General features: G+C 41.5%; 1 protein-coding gene across 3 annotated transcripts in view; it reads right to left on the bottom strand.

Moving 5' to 3' along the window:
• Nucleotides 1-20,674, bottom strand: part of LOC119726987 (palmitoyltransferase ZDHHC5-like) — an 86,872-nt gene that overhangs the window by 55,079 nt on the left and 11,119 nt on the right. For all 3 annotated transcript variants that reach the window (XM_038198848.1, XM_038198850.1, XM_038198849.1), the window contains exons 2-4: nucleotides 11,453-11,573; nucleotides 3,288-3,409; nucleotides 1,091-1,248 (exon numbers count right to left, since the gene is read on the bottom strand). In XM_038198848.1, coding sequence (XP_038054776.1) covers nucleotides 1,091-1,248; nucleotides 3,288-3,409; nucleotides 11,453-11,573 — 401 coding nt within the window. The remainder of the gene's footprint in view (nucleotides 1-1,090; nucleotides 1,249-3,287; nucleotides 3,410-11,452; nucleotides 11,574-20,674) is intronic.

The raw sequence follows: 20,674 nt of genomic DNA, 5'->3' as shown, positions 1-20,674 counted from the left end.
ATTTATTTCTCAGTTCAAGCTTGAATTTGTTCCTGATTTCTTGATCCTGTAGCTTAGCGTTGTCATATTTGGCTCTTGTATTTGATCTGCGGGTATGTTTCTTGAGTTTAAGTTTGATTTGTGTCCTTACAAGTTGGTGATCACTAGCAGCATCTGCTCCTCTCATTGTCCTGGTGTCACATACTGAAGATCTGAATTGCTGGTTGACCAAAACATGATCTATTATCCTTTATGCTAACGATATTCATGTTGTTCAAGTTGAGGCATCAAATGACAAAAATGACGGAAATGTCTTTAAGCATTCCATAATCTCTTTAAAGGTCTAGTCCATCATTTGTAATTTCTGCATTTGGTCCGTTTGAAGCAACAAAAGTGCTCAAAATCTAAAGAAGGGTACTGAACAACTAACCTGATGAAGTTTCAGCTCAGCTTCAGCTGTATATTTCGAGAAAAACAGCATTCTAGATCTCGATTTCAAATCAAAAGTTGCTGAATCATGTTTTGAATTGGGCCTGAATTCATCGTCCGAGACACGTTCTCACTGAGCCGATTGCAGCTACGCGATGTCGCGCACCGATCTGACGAATTATAGCAACCGCGCATGCGTGTGCATCTTGCCAAAGCTTGCCTGCGCTTCGCCGAATAAAAAAAACGAACTAGTAACGGAAATCTCCAACGGTGCGTCTTAACCGTTGGAAAGGTCTTCTTTCGTTGATTTCTTCAAAATGACAGCTTGCCCCAGATTTCACAGGGAGTTTAGTCCCCTTACTATCTTTCAACCAAGTATGTTTTTCAACAATAATTGCGTCAGTTACTTTTTGGATAGCTGCAAATGATGGACTTCAATGGCATGTGTAATAATTATACTGTGTGCATCTGGGGCTGAAAATTTGATCAGCAATTTTTGTCTGTGTATTGGGCTGCAATTCGAGTGTATCACACAAATAGGCATGTTAGCACATGGGCAAAACCCCGATTGAGCAACTTGAATAAGAGAAAAATGTCTGCATGGTGAAACAGGAATGAAACAGGAATTTTAGCTTGCCCCCAAATAAAGGACCAAACACATGAAAATACATCTATTACTTACCTCAATACAATGATTACACACACTACAATGAGAACTCCTTGGAGGGCGATAGAAACGACAGGTTGCACACCATTTCATTCGCACCTGAATTCCCTGTATCTCAGCTGTTTTATAAAGTGGCGCACGAAAATCCTCATCTCCATCTTCATCCCCTTTTGCTGAAATAACATTAATCAAAATACAAGGTACTTCAAGTGCTAAAATATATGAAATTATTACCAACCACATGGTGACCAAGCAAAATTAGTACACAGGGAGCATTGAACAAGGGTAAAAAAAGGCAATATTGCCAAACTGCTACCAAATTCACAACAGATAAAATACGTGTACATGTACAACAAATTCAGGGCCAATTGAACCACGGATCCTGCACGCAAGAATTAAGGACTCGGCCAAACTCTTGGTTAGACGCATAATAACGGCCCGTACAGGTGGGAATACCAAAAATACGTCAACAAAGACCCCTGCGCGCACAGCGGCTTTCAGATTTGCAGGGCTCTGCGCCCGATCTGGTGTTGAAGTCTGTCAAGCCAGCTTATTATATTTTTGAATATGCATGATCCTACATTTTTTGCCTTTATTATTGAATTCTGATGAGTGATAACTACATAACCATGTTAACGCTGAACACAATATCTTTAGCTTTAAAGTGAACATCGAAATGTCACATTTGTTTCATCGGTTTGAGATCACATCTCATTTTCATCTACAACGTTTTAATGAAAGCCTAATTAATGAATTAATGAGGTTTGGGTAAACAGTGTTCTCCTCGGAAAAGGTGTCACATTGATGTTTATTTCTTGGATAAATGCAAAACGCAACAGGCTTGTTAGGATTACCAAGAGCAATCCACAAACCAAATATGAAGTTCATATGTTAAGTTTTTCTCAAGTTCACCGTCAATCGTGGACATCCTATTGTCCCTCTTTTGTTTGTACTCTAACTTTTTAGGAAGACTCCCATAGGTTTTGTACACGACCCCAATCGCGGACGTATGCTGGGAATCGAGGATGATGTTATTCTCTTTTGTTCTCTGGTATTTTTCGTCCACGGTTTGAAAAGATGAACACGTACACCCATACATACACACACATGTTTACGTTACATACCAAGTGTGGATATTCCCTTGGTTTCGTGTAGTTAACAAAAACCTCTGAAAAAAATAATTTCACTCTCACTGTGAAAACTCTTTGAATCCAATTTTTTTTTCTATGATTCCCTTTAGTGTTTTTCTTCATTTTGCCACTGATAAACCTAACCCAAAAATGCCTCTAAACCTGTTTTCCAGAAAGGGGGAAACACTGTGTGGACTTGCCCACGTCCAAACAATGTTGCCTCTACCTGGTTTATGTAGACCTCTTTTGTTCGGAAGTCCACATAGTGAATGTAATGCTTACCCATATCAAGGGAATTTTATTGATAACAATGGCACCACATGAATAACATACAATGTAATGCGGCAAGTTGCCAAAACTCAATAAAGAACTTAAACGGAGGTACAATGAAAACTCACAGAATTAAATAAATCGATCATTAAAAGGAGCAACATACTGACTGTACAAAACCGGACAATAGATACTAAAGTGGTAGTGTGAAGTGGAAAACAATACCTAATACAAACAAACGTACATGTATACAGATACGCTTGTTTATGGTGTAAAGCGAAAAATAAAACCAACATTATCAATATGAAGCATCTGAAAGGACGGAAATGATATATGGAGTAAACAGGGGTCGGATCAGATAACACAATCCGAATCGCAATGGGGTTACACAGCGAAGGACAGAATGAGAGCTAGAAAACAAACACAAGCATAGAGCTGGAGGTCTGGCGCCAGGGAAATTCACTGTGTCACTGAGCCATCATCACACCCCTCATCTTCCAGACAATGGATGAGCCGATGCTGACACTTAGGCATAAGAGACGCGATCATGTCCGGGTGCGCTCTTGCTTGGCGTTGACTTCATTGCGGCACGTACTTCTTCTTCTGTTATAGGCTGAACAAGGTGCGTAGAATCGTCTGGTGGTTGCAGAGTTACCCGACCTTTCCCTGGTGCATTGTCGAAACACTGAAACAATAGTCCCAACATTTGGGTTTCGTGTTTTTTGACTCACCCAGTAGTGAGCAATGTTTCATGGATCGCATTGTGCTTGTTACAAAAAAAGACTATTTGTAGTACAATAAACATACATTACCTTTAGGGAAAACTCCAGGGTCAACGAATGTAGCCAGTAAAAAATTGAGGAAAACCACAGAGAACAGAAGAGCTGAGTAAACAGCAATAGCTGGGTGAATTGTGGTGACCAACTCAGGCAATCTGTTAAGACACAGAAAATTAATATGTCATCTCCAATCAATGAATGCTTTCCCCCACAAGGCAATGTTTATGGAGAAACCACATGAGCACCAAGCTTGCCAGGGTCAGCTGGCTGTTTTGAATATGATAATATTGAAACAGGTACAACAATTGTATGTTGGAATTTTGCACTGGGAGAGTAAATTTGATATTAGTTTTGTGGTATCCGCTATCGTAGTAACTTGCTAGCCAGCTCCCGGCAAGTTTGGTGTTCATTTGGTATGCACTGCTTATAAATGTCAGAGTTGTATGATTTTTACTGAACTATTTTTTCGTTTTACAGTTCTTGAACAAGTAAAAGTAATGTTTTTCTTGAACACATTTTCATTCATTATGAGGCTGTCTAAACCAAATTCAGGTTGAGAATGTCCCATTATTATATCAAGTAAATAAAAGATGCCTTTTTGGGACTTGAGTTACAGAGCTCGTATCAGAGGCTTGCGACACCATCGTGGTGTCTTTATCAACTGGTGTTGTTCAGGCCCTCATGTGACCCGTCACGTGACCAAGCCTGGGTGCACGACAGGAGGCAGTTGTACATATGGGCCAGCTTGTACCCTCCAACTCAGAGCCGCATTGTCAAAAAGATATCTGAGGCCAAGTTACCATTTTAACACAGCATTCCTGGAGCCGAGTTCAATGCTTTCCAGAATTTGAAAAATGACAATTAATCAAGATATTACCAGCTGACAAAGGGAGAGTGACCGTGGTGATGAACAGTGAAGACTATCACAGTAAGATCACAGGTTTATTGAGTGACAGTAACACTTATTGTAAACTAAAGAGAGATCCCACATACCAAGTTTAAATCCAAAATGATTGCTATTTTGAGGAAGTGGCAGAAAGGTTCAAACCCTCTTCCTGCGGTACTGTACCACAAAATGTACTCTACAACAGAGGAGGTACCAAAACTGTCTGGCTTGCCTAAGCTCCACAAGAATGGTGACCCCTCCACCCAATCGTGTCATGCATTGGCAGCATTACATACATACAACTAAGCAAACATCCTGACTCCATTACTTGGGAACACAACTCATCACATCAAGAACAGCGCTGACTTTGTGGACAAACTTGCAGACCTCAAAGTACCAATAGGTCCCACGATTGTGTCATATGGTCATTCCACCAGGTTGAGACAGAACCATTATAAAGGGCGTACTTTAGTCCACAAGAAAGCAGTGCTGTTCTTTAAAAAAAGTGCGACTATTTGTCTACTTCTATGTTTGAGATTTATTGGCTTTTCCGCATAGAGCGGAAAGGCCTTTCTTTTTGTTAAGATTTTTCTTTCTGCTTCTTCTTTTTGTCACCTAAACCCCATAGACTTTGTACACGTCTTTTCTCAACGCCACTTTTGGCATTTAACTTTGTCGTACATAATTCAAATCCCCCCCCCCCCCCCACAGAAGTGTTGTTGGGGTCTACGAGCGAATACTTACCTGTAGAGCAATACTACTTTTGCATATTCCCTAGACCGGCAGGTATTTTCCGCAAAGAGTTTTATACAATAGCACCCTCTGGTGTCCTACCCATAATGCCCCGTGGCGTGCGTACCACGTGAGCATCCTCTTTTCTCGAGCGTTAAGTCGGAATACAAAATGTACTCTTATGGCATCGAGAAGAGTGGGGTAGGGGGATGGATGCTCTACAGGTAAGTATTCGCTCGTAGACCCCAACCACACTTCTGTGGAGGGGGGGGGGGGGAGTCTACTTCACTCTACTTACCTGTAGAGCAATACTACTTTTGCATAGACTAGCACCATCAAGGTGGTGGGTCATGCGAGATGCTATTGTGCTTTCACAGGGGCACGTAACACGACACGTAAACCCCGGATGGGTCCCGTTGCTCCACATGTGGACAAGGCAGCCCAAAAGTTCTGCATGATAAGGACATTAACCATTAACATGCTGACTGAGACGCGGTCCCCGATATGGGGCATTGCGCGTAATGATGATGACATACGACATATAGACACTGTTATATGTACTGAATTAAAGAAAGATTCAGAGTCAGGAGACATCAATTCTGGGGAGGTCACCAGTCTGAAAATGTCTCGAGAACATGTTGGGGTTCAGTCAGTTGCCATCAACACTGTTCTCCCTATCTCTGCCTAATATTGTGCACACGGGCCGATCACACAGCCTCTGCCGTTGATATGCCTGTGGTTCCATGGATGACCATAACCAACCCTCAGGCAATCTCGTCATAAAAAGCCTGCATGCAGGTATGGTGAGGTCGTCCTGATAAAAACATGTCGTGAGAAGCCTGCTGGTATGGCAGGGTTATCATGACAAACACGTGTCGCGAGAAGACTGCCATTATGGCAGGGCTGTCTCGACAAATACATGTATAGTACATGAAACTGCAAGTGATCGATTCAAAGCATCCCTGTGCAGCTTATGTACGACGTCACAGTCATGATCGGCACCAAAATTCTCCGTCTGGAACGGAAAAGAGTAATTTGATGCCTGGAACAAAGACGTCCGGAGGCACAAAGGACTCCGATGGTCTTAGTTCAAAATCCTTCCGTAGGAATCGGACGGGCACACTCAGTCCACACCAGGTGTGGTCCGTCTCTATTATACAGCAAGCAGTTTTTTTCTACATATACATCTAGAAGCAGGGTTCTCCCCACGTACAAACGTGCGTATCGGCCCGATACGCTGGAATTGCGGCCCGATACGCTGACAAAAATGCCGATCACATTTTTCAGCCCCCGATACGCAAAACATAATTATTACGCAAGCCATTAAAATGCACAACCTAATCGTTATATATATGTCATTATTTCATCTTGACTTGCAAAATCTTGACAAAATCTCGTATTTCTGATGCATGTGTGATCAAAATGCACACGATGACGGGTCTTTCGCGTCGACCGCCAGCACCCAGTTATATACTAGTGCATACAGCATGGTACACTGGTTCCCTCCGCGTGCTAACAGTATCAATGCTATGATGAAGGACCGGAAACAGTGACTACTGCCTCATGCGTGCATACATGATGATGATGTCGGCTGAAGTTGGATCGTAAACACCAAACAAACATCGATGGAGAAAGAGAATTTCTGCAAATTAATTCACAGAACGTGATCTTTATTTTCTGTGTATGTCTTTTCCATTAAAATGACGAGATTGCAAAGCTCAAACTTGTGGCGAAACATCGTAGCGTGCTTCTTAGAAGCAGTAGTGCAAAATTTTCGGCCACGTGGGATGGGCCGTACACAGTGCAGTAATGCACACTGATACTGCGCCGTGAGCACGGCGCGATGTACGGCCGGCCAGACTGAATGTTGACGGCGCCAGGGGCCGTGATGTACGTTAAGCATATAGTGGAATCAACCACCTCAAATATATTTTTAATTAGGTGAGGCAAGTTTTAATCACTTTTGATGGTCAGCCTTGATAATTTTTGTGGTGCAAAGGAAAATAATCCAGGCACAAAACTACATGATTCCTTGTTCAATATGCTCCATTCAATCATGTGTTTTTATTTCTCCATGATTCAATCAGCAGCCCAAAAAATTGGAGAAATAATTTTTCCGACCTACCGACGCTATTTTGAAAGGCATGTAATCGGAAGCAAAAGTGATTTTTTTCTTCACCTTAATTTCTTAATTTGAAACTTGCTTGTAAATATAATCCATACTTTCTAGATCAGGAAGTTTTAACACAGGTTTTGAAATGTTGATTTTTTTTTAAAGTTAAAATTTTGATAAATTATTGTCTTTCTTTAATTACAAAAAATACCACAAGATCTCTAAATTTTAAGGAGAAATCTTCCCTAAAGACTCCCAAGATTTGCTCTAAAATGCACCAGAGAGCCACTAAAGTTTAAAATTTTTCAGGGCCCTTGAGCCACGTCATGGCTTCGCAGGTTGGTGAATCAGAACAAAACTTCCCCCACAGGATTGAAAAAATCCTGGGGAGAACCCTGAGAAGTAACAACTGCTAACAAAAAGTAAAATTAGGAACAATTGAAACATATATGAAATTGCCCACTGGCTCAAGGAACTACATGGTTATAACCCTGGGAAACCAATCAATGGGACCAACATGGAGTAAAGAGGAGGACCTTGTCATCTTTCTGCTCCAGTTGCTTTAGTACCTGAGGGATAGGAGGAAACGGCGGGAAGGTGTAAACAAGCAGCCCGTCCGTCTCCATCATGAGTGTATTCGTCTGCCACGTGCAGGGGTCAGGAACCCTTGCGTAGTACACTGGAAAAATGTGACTAATTAAACAAGCAGATTGACATGGTTAGTGGTTTAGCAGCTACCATTGTCGAGAGGATCCATCCCCCTAAGGAGTAAGGAGGACATTAGAAGCGACGTTCTCCTTGTTTGGGAGGGGAATAGTCAAAAGCACGAAACTGCCATGACAATTAGTGAAGGCTGTGATCTGTGAGGCACACCCCTGTGAGGTTGGCAGCGTTGAACCATCACTGGAGGCGCTGCACAAGTCAGGGCATGACCTGCACTGGATGCAGTGATGACTGTGCCGACACAAGGAAAATAGGTGAACGTCACCACTCTCCATCTCCGCAGCGCAGCCCAATTGCCTTTACTATCTGAGCAGATGCCAGGAGTGAGGCGAAAAGGCTGAGCGGGACCACCATGAATTTGCAGCGGGAATCTTTGTTTTTCGAAACCGCGAAATTCCCAATGCTCTGGCCTGATTTGGAGGCCTGCATTGGAGAGGGAAGGTGTGACAACAAAATTACCAAATTCGCTAACAGAAAACAGTATTTATCACATTCTTGCTTGTAGAGCAACAGGCATCTTGGATGCAGGCACAATCTTGTGAATGTGGTCCACACATGCCTGATCTACGGAAGCATCACAACAAGCAGTCATAGAGGTTATGTTCAGGCTGGAGTTCATTGTGAAGGTCAGCTGTCATCCGATGAACCCAACCTTGTCCCCAGTGCTTACTTTATTTCCAACCGCATTTCCCTGGATAGGAAACTTTCTTCCTGTATCCTGATTCGATACCGCAATTGGCTAGAAATTTATTTTTATCGTGTACTTGGTGTTGTTATTCAAAACGTGCAATACGTGTTTTCGCGATCATTCGTCCACGCCTTCTCAAAAATACTCATTTCCTTTCCAATTTGTTCATATAAATATGAAATAGATACTGCATGTTGTTTTGATAAGATCGTAACAGTTTAATTGAATAAATCGTGTTTTCGTAACTCACGCCATGCTCACACTGCGACGAATTGACTCTGTTTTTACCCCAGACACCGCATACAAAAACAAGCGCTAATGTAACGCATATCCAGGCACCAGACTGTTCCTCATTTGCATAAGTGTTCAAAAATCTTGCACATGCAAATGATCCAATACCAGGGTGCCGATGAACCATCCTTATGCAAGGGCCGAATTGACTCTGTAAACGAGAACCGTCTATTACATCTGGAGGGAAAAGTTGTACACGGCCACAGTCAGTGGTCAAACAACTCCCTCAGAGACAATGCAAATTACAGTTTAACAACTGGATAACAAGGTCCTTGGGACTTTACAAATAACCTTGTTATAACAAGTACTTTGTACAGAAGAAAACAAAGAAAATCAAAAATTTGGAACTTAACATTTTCCCTGTTACATGTATAAGCACGATGTTGTATTAACAGTGCTTTTCTTATCAGGGTTCGACTGTACATGCACATGCACACTAAACACTGTGCAATGTACATGTTCCGGTACATGAAAAATTGCAGCGATTTCAGACTTTCAGTGCAGGCAGAAACACTGATGCACACATGTGCGGCATGTCCCTTTGTCCTCAAGTCACCCAACCGTGACAACTGTGGAGGGCTACAGAGCATGGCTCGCAACTCAGACGGGCCGTTTCATGAACGGTGCCCGCCAGACAATAGGCGCATAGAGCCAACAATGAACTCGGCAATGTAGCCGAGAACAATTGTAAGGCTTGCAATGAGTGGACCCAAACAACCGCGTCCTCATCCCGGCTGTGTTTGCCGCGGTGGGATCGGTGCAAAAAATCGCCCGAATTTGATCGAAGAAAAAGGAGAACAAATCGGGTGCAAAAAATCGCCCAAATTTGATCAAAGAATAAGGAGAACGAATCGGGTCGTACGAAAGTAATCCTATTCCCGCGTGAGAAATGGACGCCATTTGTCCATTGACAAAATGTCGATGTATTCCACACACACTTGATCCAAAGGAAGTTTGGGGAACACTTCGTCATTGTTAGATGTGAAGCCCGTCGGCTCATTGGAGGGTAATGTACCCGTATCATGTCCCTCTACACAAAACGGACTTCTGTTTCTGTGATGGACAGCCGCTGTAATTGGTCTGGTTCTTCGCTATCATCGGCTGAGTCAGCCGATTGCGAAGATCGAGTTGACTCCGGTGAATGAGAGCTGTTTGGAGGGGCGAGTTGTACAGAACCATGCGGCAGTGGCTGGACAACTCCCTCGGAGTAAATAGACATCGATGGGTGAATACTCAACACATGCGGGGATCCCAGCGCATGGCTAACTGCGTGCGGTAGGTCCCATTGTCTCCGGTCCATCCAACCATGGCCCACGGCCGGCGAATGCCATAGGCTGTGCCTCCGGTGCACGCAACCATACGTGGTATCATCCTCCGGTGCACGCAACCATACGTGGTATCATTGTACATTGTGTACATGTACAAATGAACATGTGCAAATGAACATGTGCCTGTACAAGTACATGCACACGTGTATCTCGTTGTGCTTTGGCCACCTAACCGTGACCAACGAATGACTTGAGAGACCTGAACACGACTTTTGCAGGAATTGATAGAATAATCCATGGTCTTCATTTTTGATATTATGTGCAAAATCATGTGACCCTTCCTTCTGGTTGAAACCGGAAGTGCCTTGTAATTTAAAATTGGTGAAAGATGTGAAATTGCTTTCAACGATGTATGCTCTGGCTAAGTTATTTACAAAAAATATAGTTAGTTATAGATGAAAATTTGTGAGGTGAGATGTCATGAAAAGGAGTTATCGGGTTTACCGGTTTCCAGTAATTGGCCGTCAAACTATAAATGTCTTACATTTCTGAATTTAGTAGTTAGTCAAAATGTAAGGAATGTTTTGTAGCCCAAGTTAAACGTGAATACATGTTAACTGCTTTAACCCTAACCCTGCCAGACGCAACACAGTGCATCAGGTGGAGAAGTCTGGTGCACTTTGATGCATTCAGCTACCAACACCAGTGCATGCACGGCCAGCTCTGAAACAATGAGAGCCCCATTTAACAATGCCACAGTTGTATCCTGCTGCATTCAGTGACCACAGACTCTGAGGCAGTTTGGCCTCGAGACTTTTGACCTGATGGATCTTGCTACACTGGGCAGGCTTGTCACTTAGACAAATGTTGCATGTTGCTGCGTTTGGCAGGGTTTCTAGCCAAAATACCCTGGAGGGATAGGGTTAATGAAGCCTTGGGAAATCATAATTTATTAGCCATGCAGTTATTAACTTTCATTACTTTTGGCTAAAAATGTAAACATTTAAATGGTTCTTTAAATATCTCCTAAACATTTACAAAATTAAATGCAAAGTCACCTCCTTAGTCGGTGTTTGGTTTTGCCCTTCACCAACGTATAAACACTTTTTTTGTATGCATTTTTTGTATGAAAGTTGGAACAAAACGCTTGGGTGCGACTTGACCCGAGGATCTCCTACTTTCTAGTGTAGATGTCTTACCACACGATCACCCACCCGATCAGTTGGCATGGAAAAACCTAATATTGAATTTCCACCACCCCAATGCAAAAATGTGATAACTGCAATAAATACAGCCTAAAATTGGTAATTGAGCACGTGGCAAATCATCAGATTGTGGGGTTTTACGTTTTTCTGGTGCACTAGTACAAGTTACAACTAATCCAAACCTAGGTCCCAGTTACTTGGCCTAATGGGTCACTTAGAAATAGACCCATGGTATCATGCTCATGGCATTCTTCTTGAGAAAATCACCTGCATTTTAGTAAAATTTACTTACGGAAATGCGAAGAAAAGAGTTGTAGTACATATCAGCACGATGTAAGCAACTGTTACAGGAACATACTTGGTTGAAGGCTTGAATTTCTTTTTGCAACAGGACATTGTGACTACACTGTAAGCTGAAAGACAAGCATTTTAAAGAAAAACAATTAATAGCCTTGACCTTAATATGGTAGGGAGGGGGTTATTTTCTACCTCTTGTTATTGAGCAAAAATCTTAGCTTCAACTGTTGTTGATGCTATTGCTTCAAATAAAATAGTTACATGTACATGGTCATGTTATTAGTATTTATTTAGATCTCACTCCCATTTACAGCCACCAGTGCTTGTTTTCCTTATCTGGTGGAATACTCCCGCTTTTACTTTCCCTCGTAGCACAGGCATAGCCAGGAATTTGGAATTGGGGGGGGGGGGGGAGCAGGTCTGACCGGCCTTTTCAAACTCCAATGGACCTCTCTATTAGTACCTTTGTTGCCTGCTGCCTCTATTAGTACCTTTGTTGACTTTGTTACCTGCATGTATTCAAATTTTCACACCTTTAGTTTGTGCCACACAGTATAAAGATGTCTTTGTCTTTGTCTTCAACTATAGTAATTTAAAACCGGTCAAGCAACGAGGTTTGGACCATGATCAGAAGACTCAAATCGTCACACCTGGCGCGGATCCAGGATTTCTTTAACAGACGGGGGCACATCCACATCGTCGGGGCGTTTGCAAGCACGGAGCGCATGGGGTCCACCACCCCTCTATGGGCAGGGAAAATTACGCATTTTAGATGCTCTGTGGTGCAATCTGAGGTGATTCCTGGCCACTTCTGCTTATTTGAGCAAAAGTTTTTAGAATTATAAGGATTTTGTTTTCAATTGTTTAGAAAATTCTTCTGCTTTTACAAGTTTTCAGTAATACATGTACTTGTGTACCTTAAAATTGAGAACCATGTACTTTGTCTGCATATTTGTTGGGATTTTTTTTTTTTTTTTAAAGGAATTGTATTGACTTAGTTGGTAATCTGTTGCAAGAATGCGTAAGGGCATTTGCTCCGAGGACTAATGCAGCAGAGCGCGAATCCCTTATGACGTGGGGTCTGGGGCCTGCTTAAGAATCCGGGCCCCTTAAGCGAATTGAACAGGAAACTCCAGTTGGACTCTGTTGGATTTAGCAGGGTAGTCCTGAGAAAATACTAGTGGGGTAGGGTTTCAGATGTAATTTGTGTCAGGTTTTGGCAAAAAAAATTACAGATTTATTTTATACATATTAAAGTTCTTTGTTTTTACAACAGGGGGCCATGGCCCACCTTGGCCATGCCACTGCTCAGTAGGTCTAGGCCTACTTAAAAAAAAACCCAAATATCCCCAGAAACAAACAAAACAAAACTATGCACCCGCAAAAGGGGAGGACATGGATCAAAAGTTGACTGGAGCTTATTGATTAGAAGAGGCAGGTAGAATTTGGTCTAACATTAATGTTAAAAGTGTTGTTTTTTAGGACTTAATAGTTCCTTAAAATCACAATTTCGTTATGCGACCAAAAGCTTGCATGAGGCTGCAAAAGTCCTTTTGAAATTCAAAGTCATTTGCAAAAGTAATTTGTGAACAGAACAAGTAAAAGTTGAACGGAACTATAAAAGAAAAAATTAGATGTGTACAAACTACACTTTTACTAGTTTATCATGCTCTTGTAATTATGGATTGGCTTTTTTTGCTTCTAGAGCCTTACTAGAGCCAGTGTTGTAGGTCTCAGGACCATTTGGAGACCTATTTTTGCGGTCTCAGTCTTGTCCTATTAGAGTCTCGGTCATTGGAAGAGCTGGTCTCGGTCATTAAAGCGCTGGTCTCGGTCTCTGATGCCAAGGTATTTAGGTGTCACCAATTGAGACCACAACAAAATGCACCATCTACGTGTGGCTTTATTCATTTGCAAGCTGAACTACATGTGAGTCTAGTCTTATTCCAAACATAAACAACATTGCAAGTTCAGGTTTTCACGATAAAGAATGACATACATTGTAAAGCTGAAATTGAGACCAGTCAATGCAGCTTGCCGATTCGGAGCACTGGTATCAGTGCCTTCTCACTTAGGTTGCCCATGTATTTCATTGGCACACATCATACGGGCTCCGACAACCAGTATGTGCTTGAGAAATGTATGGTAACCTGTTTCAACTTTCTTTTTACAATACAATACAATAAAACTTTATTATCCCATTGCGGGAAATTCCATGGCCTTTCTACACGTTATTTGGTTTAAAACACATAAAAAGCACGAATGTAAAAACTACACAAATACAAAATACATATATCAATACAATAAATAAACAAACAAAAAACAAAATAACTTATAACATCTGTCCGTAGGCAAGTAAGATATGTCAATTTACTGTGTACCTGTACTGTAAGAATAGAAGGTTTGCATGGTGGAAGATACTAAGACAAGATAAGTCCGCGGCAGCACCACGCGAACAAATCTGCCCCGTGAGCACGTGTGGCCCTGAAAAGAACCGGAGGGACCCAATGCCCCGAACAGCATGCTCCGCCCGTCGTCAGGAGAATGTTCATTCTCCCGACGACGGGCAGAGCACACCGCTTGAAACGCTGAGCCCCCCCCCCCCCCCCAGAACCACACACACTCACAAAAGAGACCCATTCACACGGCGCCACCGCAAACCCATCCCGTCCCAGTACCTGAACTGTGTTATTCCTATTTGTTTAACAAAAGAAGACAAACTTCGTCAACGGAGGATAAGGGTCAACACAGCAGCTCAGCGTTCCAACTGCTCATTGTACCGCCTGATAGTTGCTGGAACAAATGAGCTTCCATATCGCGTAGTTCTTATCCTCTGTTGTAGAAGATGGTTGCTTCGGGAATTATGGACAAACTTTCTATGCAGTGGATGGCACCTGTCAGACATAATTAATTGTAACTTATTGCACATGTTAGACTTAAATAAGTCAATCAGTGGTTCCTGTTGATGGCCAATAATCCTGCTAGCTTGTTTAACTATTTTATCCAACATAATGTGATCCTGGGTCCTCATATTTCCAAACACACAAATAAGACAGAAAGTAAGAATACTCTGTAAAACTGATTTGTAAAACATTTGCAAAATTGTGCGATCAACATTAAAAGAGTTAAGCTTCCAAGGAAAAACAGGCGTTGTCGTAATTTACAGAATTTTGCCTTAGCACAGGTGTCAAATTTAAGCTGATTGTCGATTTCAATCCCCAGGTATTTGTAAGCAGATATAGTTTCAATTCGTTCATCTTTAATGAAGAGTGATGGGGTGTGCATTTTCCTTTTTCTAAAATCGATCACCATTTCTTTGGTTTTTTGGGCATTAACTTCCAAGTAGTTTTGAACATAGTACAGTCGGCTCCCGTTATAACGAGGTCCGATGGACTTTCACAATACTGTCGTTATAGCCGGAACCTCGCTAAAACCGGAGCGCAGTTTTCCCCATTCGTTGTGCACAAGGTACGGTACATGTGCGTGCGTGTTTTAATCGTGTAACGCACGTCCGAAGACATGAGAAGATGGTCATTTGTTGGTATGTACGTCTGTTATTAATGTATATTAAATATTTAACTGATGGTGATGAATAAATGAAATAAATAAAATACCTTTAAGGGAACATTGTTCAATATTTGAGGACCTGAATCCGGAGGAAAAGGCATCATCGCTGAGAAGAATCAGGCAAGTAGGTCACTCGCACAAATCGTGCCGAGTGACATTTTGCTTTCATTTTGCATTTGCTGGAATCGGGCAAGAGAGGGCGCCAATACATGCATTACTTCCGGGTTTTAATGACTCCTGATCCTTAGATGCCTTTTGGTTGTTGACTTTTTGGAACAGTTGGGTATTATTGTTTCTGAAGGGATTCTTTGAAACTGTAATTATTTCGGTTAACTATAGCGCACATTCGTGCCAAGTGACATTTTGCTTTCGTTTTGCATTTGCTGGAATCGGGCAAGAGAGGACGCTAATATTACTTCCGGGTTTAAGTGTCTCCATGTGTAATTTCGCAGCAATTGGTGATTATTGTTTGTCGGGAGGGATTCTTTTAAGATAATAATAACAAATAAACAAAAGTAATAATTTTGGATTAAATTTGGACAATGTATATATGGTGGGGCGTTTGAAGATCTTGGAAACCTGTTTTCATTGGGATTGTTTTTTCGGCGGGGCCGGAGGGGTTCTTAATTTGTTTAAGATTTTAATTTTTTTTATTCTTCGGATTCTTTTTTGGTGGTGGGAACCACGGTATGTTTTAAACTTTATTTTTTGAAGACAGACTGAATTATCTCTATTTGGAAGTTGTGGTGGCTCTGAAAAGAGCCGTTTGTTTTGTGATGCTGTGTTCTTTACTTCGTATTTTTTTTTATAGCCACAAGCCAACAATAGGGAGCAATTACGCACCCGATGTTCGGGCGGTAGTACTGTAACTAAAGGCTATTCCTTACAATGTTAACACTTAACTCCTGAGCGCCCCCTATTGTTAGTTTGTAATAATATAGAAACGTGGTACCGCAGTCGTAAGCAAACTTCAAGCCTGGTCACGCTAAGGGAAACCGTATCGGGGGATTAGCGACTAGACCAGCGGTCCACTGCGCCGATTATCACAGTCCCATTGAATTTATTTATAAAGATCGGCGAGATGAAATAACGTTGGGTTGAAGTCTTTACAAAGGTACATTGATGGGTGAAGCTTAAGTGTGTTGCTTGAATTGGAAGACGGGAGCATGATGCCTGTTTCGGGACAAAAGGTCTGTCGTTGACAAGCTGCAATGCCCGTAGTTTTGAAAAGATGTCGTTGTAAATGGGTTGAGAACAATGCTTTTCCTCGCATTGGGTCAGCCAAAATCGTCGTAATAGCCGAAGTCTCGTTATGTCCGTGCACGTAATAACCAAATATTTCCCCATAGTAATGTACACAAATTGATCGGGACTGGGAGAATGTGCTTGTTACATCCGGGTTATCGTTATGACCGAGCTCGTTATAACGGGAGTCGACTGTACTTGAGTATGTATGGGGGACCCCCATGCAACCCCCCCCCCCCAAGAACTACTTTTCACCAATTTTTTGGGGTGCCTTTTAGGGTCCTAAAACACATTTTGGATGTTAACAGTAAAAAAAATCCGATGTGAAGGAGATATCCAAGATGGCGGCCAATATGGCCGCCACAATTGGTAAAAAGTGGAAAAAAGACATACATGTATATCAGCCAAATAATGTGATAAAAGCATAAATAAAATGGTTGGTTATATGTTTTAGACCCTCAAAAACTCATTTCTGGTATCCTTTTGTTGCTATTATGCTTCAAATTCAAGATGGGGGCCAATATGGCCGCCATATTGGTAAAAAATGGAAAAAGTCACATATCAGCATAATAGTATGGTAAAATCCTAAATACAATTGTAAAATATGATTTTGACCCTCTTAAATTCATTTCAGGTATCTCCTTTTTTGCTATCATGCTTCAAATTCATGATGATGGCCGCCAAAATGGTAAACAAAATTTAAAAAAAAAGTCATATATATTGTACATTGTATATATCAGCCATAAAATGTGATAAAAGCATCAATAAAATTGTTAGTCATGTTTTTTACCCTTGCAAATTCGTTTCTGATATCTATTTCTTGCTATCATGCTTCAAATTCGAAATGGCGGCCAATATGGCGGCCCATATGGCTGCCCTATTGGTAAAAAAATAGACAAATGTTATATAGGCCCTATCAGCCAAAAAATGTAGCCTTGTGCTCTATGGTACATCTAATTCTACCTCCATGATCTGACCTCTTCCACTGCGCTGCCACGTACCGGCCCTTTGAGGCCGGTATGATCCTCAGCCGGTGCTTTTGCCCCTCGTACGTCACTCAATGAACAACCTACCGATTCTGGTATGCAGCCTGCGGATTAGTATCTATTGTGTAAACACGGTGTAAAAAAGTTTCCAGACTCTATCTTTCCACAGATGGATGGCTGGCATATATATTCATTACATTTTGTTTTAGCGTATTACCTAACAGTTTGGTTTCTATGAAAGTAAAATCTACCAAAGAAGAAGCAGAAAGTAACCCCTAATTATTTATCATACCCATTTGCCTGTAATTAATTGACTCCCGAGGAAAGTGGCCAGTGGCCAGTTAATCTCTATAGCAGTCACACACTTAAGGGCTTTTGTTGACCGTGGAGGATGAAGCGGATTAAAATATACCCCTCATTGTTGGGATGTACCTGCAATTAACAGGTGAACACAATAGATCACATATAGTGAGTGGGTGCCCCAGCCAGATTCTAGCTGGTTGCTCGGCCGGTTTGAAGAGGATTAAACTAACCGGCCAAGCTACCAGCTGCCCTGTACTTAAACCGGTCGGTGATGGAAGCCTGGCCTTACTTTGGTCACTTAGACCATCATCTTGAATTTGGAACATGTTTGCAAGTAAGATAAATCCAGATATGCAATGAAGTCTCAAGTACATAATCTCAACTTTCACTTATACATATCATTCATATCTATGGCCAATAGGCCTATATGGCTATTCTCAAATTTGACCGCTTTTGGAGGCCATATTTGCAGCCATCCTGGCCGCCATCTTAAATTTGAAGCATGATAGCAAAAAAATGGGACACCAGAAATGAATTTGCGAGGGTAAAAAACATATAACTAACAATTTCACTTAAGATTTTATTATATTATTAGGCTGATATATGACTTTTTCCATTTTTTACCTATATGGTGGCCATATTAGCTACCAAATTGGCCGCCATCTTGAATTTGACACATGATAGCAAAAAAAGGATACCAGAAATGAGTTTTTGAGGGTCTAAAACATATAACCAACCATTTTATTTATGCTTTTATCACATTATTTGGCTGATACCGGTATATGCCTTTTTTTCCAGTTTTTACCTTTTCTGGTGGCCATATTTGTCACCATCTTGGATATATACATGTATCTCCTTCGCATCGGATTTTTTTTACTGCGAAGCCATTGGGGTCCAGGGCCCGCTTAAGGGCCCCGGAAATTTTTTGATTTTAGATGCACTGTGGTGTAATCCTGAGGCGATTACTGGTCACTTTCCTCTGAAACTTTGGAGCAGAATTTGTTTTAATTTTAAGAAGAATTTTCCTTCATTTGTTAAAATGTACTTTTGTTTTTATAAAGTTCTTCTGTACTCAAAGTTGAGAACCATGTATTTTTACGTTACCTCGCCGTATTTGCCATGCTTTGATGTGCTTTGGGTGTTTCACATGGGATACTAGCAAATTCTAACCACTCGACGTGTAGTTGATAATGTCGTTGCAAACAAGTCAGGTGTGTTTACAAACACAAATGCCCCGCAACTTTGACTGTTCCCATGACCTAACACCACTCTTTTAACATCAGCTTACATGTACATGTACTTGGGTCACATGGAATGTTCATTGACAGCATAAGTGTTTTCTGTAGGTTTTATATGAATTAATCCCTATGATCTCAGAATAAATACACGATTTCTATTGTTTTACCACTGTGACCTCGACCCTCGACATTTCGGCCCCAAATGCAATAGGCTTCTTAGGATTACTAAGAACAATCCACAAACCAAATTTGAAGTTCACATGTAAAGTATTTCTCAAGTTATCGTGCTGACAAAATTTGTTTTGTTTTAGACAATGCGACCTTGACCCTTGACCTTTTGGCCCCAAATGCAATAGGCTTCTTAGGATTGCCAAGAACAATCCACAAACCAAATTTGAAGTTCACATGTAAAGTATTTCTCAGGTTATCGCGCTGACAAAATTTCTATTGTTTTAGCCACTGTGACCTTGACCTTTCAGCCCCAAATGCAATAGGCTTCTTAGGATTACCAAGAACAATCCACAAACCAAATTTGAAGTTCATATGTTTAGTATTTCTCAAGTTATTGCGCTGACAAGATTTGTCCGAACACACACACCCACCTACGTACACACCCACCCAAGGAAGGACAAGGCGGAAACAGTATGCCCCTTCGGCTTCGCCGTGGGGCATAAAAACCTTGCCAGCGGTTGTTATTTTATTGAAACACTCTTGAAATTCATGCTGATGCCCGTCAATAATAACAGAGTCCCGAAACCATTCCCACAGGAACTTATTTTTCATTTCTTTATCAAGCTCTCGCACTGATAAATCTCCTTGCGACAGTATTGACTTGTTGGGCTCAGCCATGTTGGACAGACGCACGTAAAACAACAACGTGCACGCTGAGTAATATTAGTCTGTACACCTGACCAGCGCAACAGGTGCATCTCTAGTACCAACAGGAACTAGACCTAAATAATCACAACCTCGGACCCGAGCGAAAAAACACATGATCGCGCTAACCAGCAACGCATGGTCTGCAACTTCGTTCTCACATTGGGTATTCAATATGTGCGTGCGTTAAAAGATATATCGATCAACGAAGTAATGTCCGTAAAATATTTTGGCAAGCAAAACTCATTATGAATAATTAATTAGCACATTCTACCCCCTATTTTCTCAACGGATTCACATGATTCACGTTGGTGGACTTTTGAGGCCAAAAAAAAAAGGATTTCCGGGAAAAAAACTGAGAAATCACATCCCCGAAATAATTAAAAAAGAGAAATTAAAAAAAAAAATACAAACAAACAAGCAACAAACAAACAAGCATTAAAATGCACAAATAGTAAGAACGGAATACAGCCAATAACAAACCCAGAGTAACTGCCCCCTTCATATTCGCACGCAGGGCAAAAATTGCAAGATAATTCTCTGAAAATATTTTAAATTACATGTACCGTGTACATGTACTACATACCCCAATAAAATCAGTATCAGTTTGCATTGCTGCACTGTGTGTACGGCTCATCCCAGTGGCCGAAAATTCTGCAGGACTGCAGAAACACGCTACGACGTTTCTCCACAGGTTCGAGTTTTGCAATCTCGTCATTTCAATGGAAAATACATACACAGAAAATGAAGATCACGTTCTGTGAATTAATTTGCAGAAATCCTCTTTTTCCATCGATGGTTGTTTGGTATTTTTACGATCCAACTTCGGCCGATTACGCACGGAAAACGAACCTGTGATTTTTGAGTACTTGCAGTAGTCACTGGTTCCGGTCCTTCATCATAGCATCGATTCTGTTAGCACGCGAAGGGTACCAGTGTACCATGCTGCACTCGTCTGCACACCTGACCAGCGCTACACGTGCATCTCAAGTACCGACACAG

The sequence above is a fragment of the Patiria miniata genome, unplaced genomic scaffold (assembly GCF_015706575.1).
Source record: "Patiria miniata isolate m_02_andy unplaced genomic scaffold, ASM1570657v1 HiC_scaffold_2, whole genome shotgun sequence".
Lineage (NCBI taxonomy): Eukaryota > Metazoa > Echinodermata > Asteroidea > Valvatida > Asterinidae > Patiria > Patiria miniata.
This window is presented reverse-complemented; position numbering and strand designations above follow the sequence as displayed.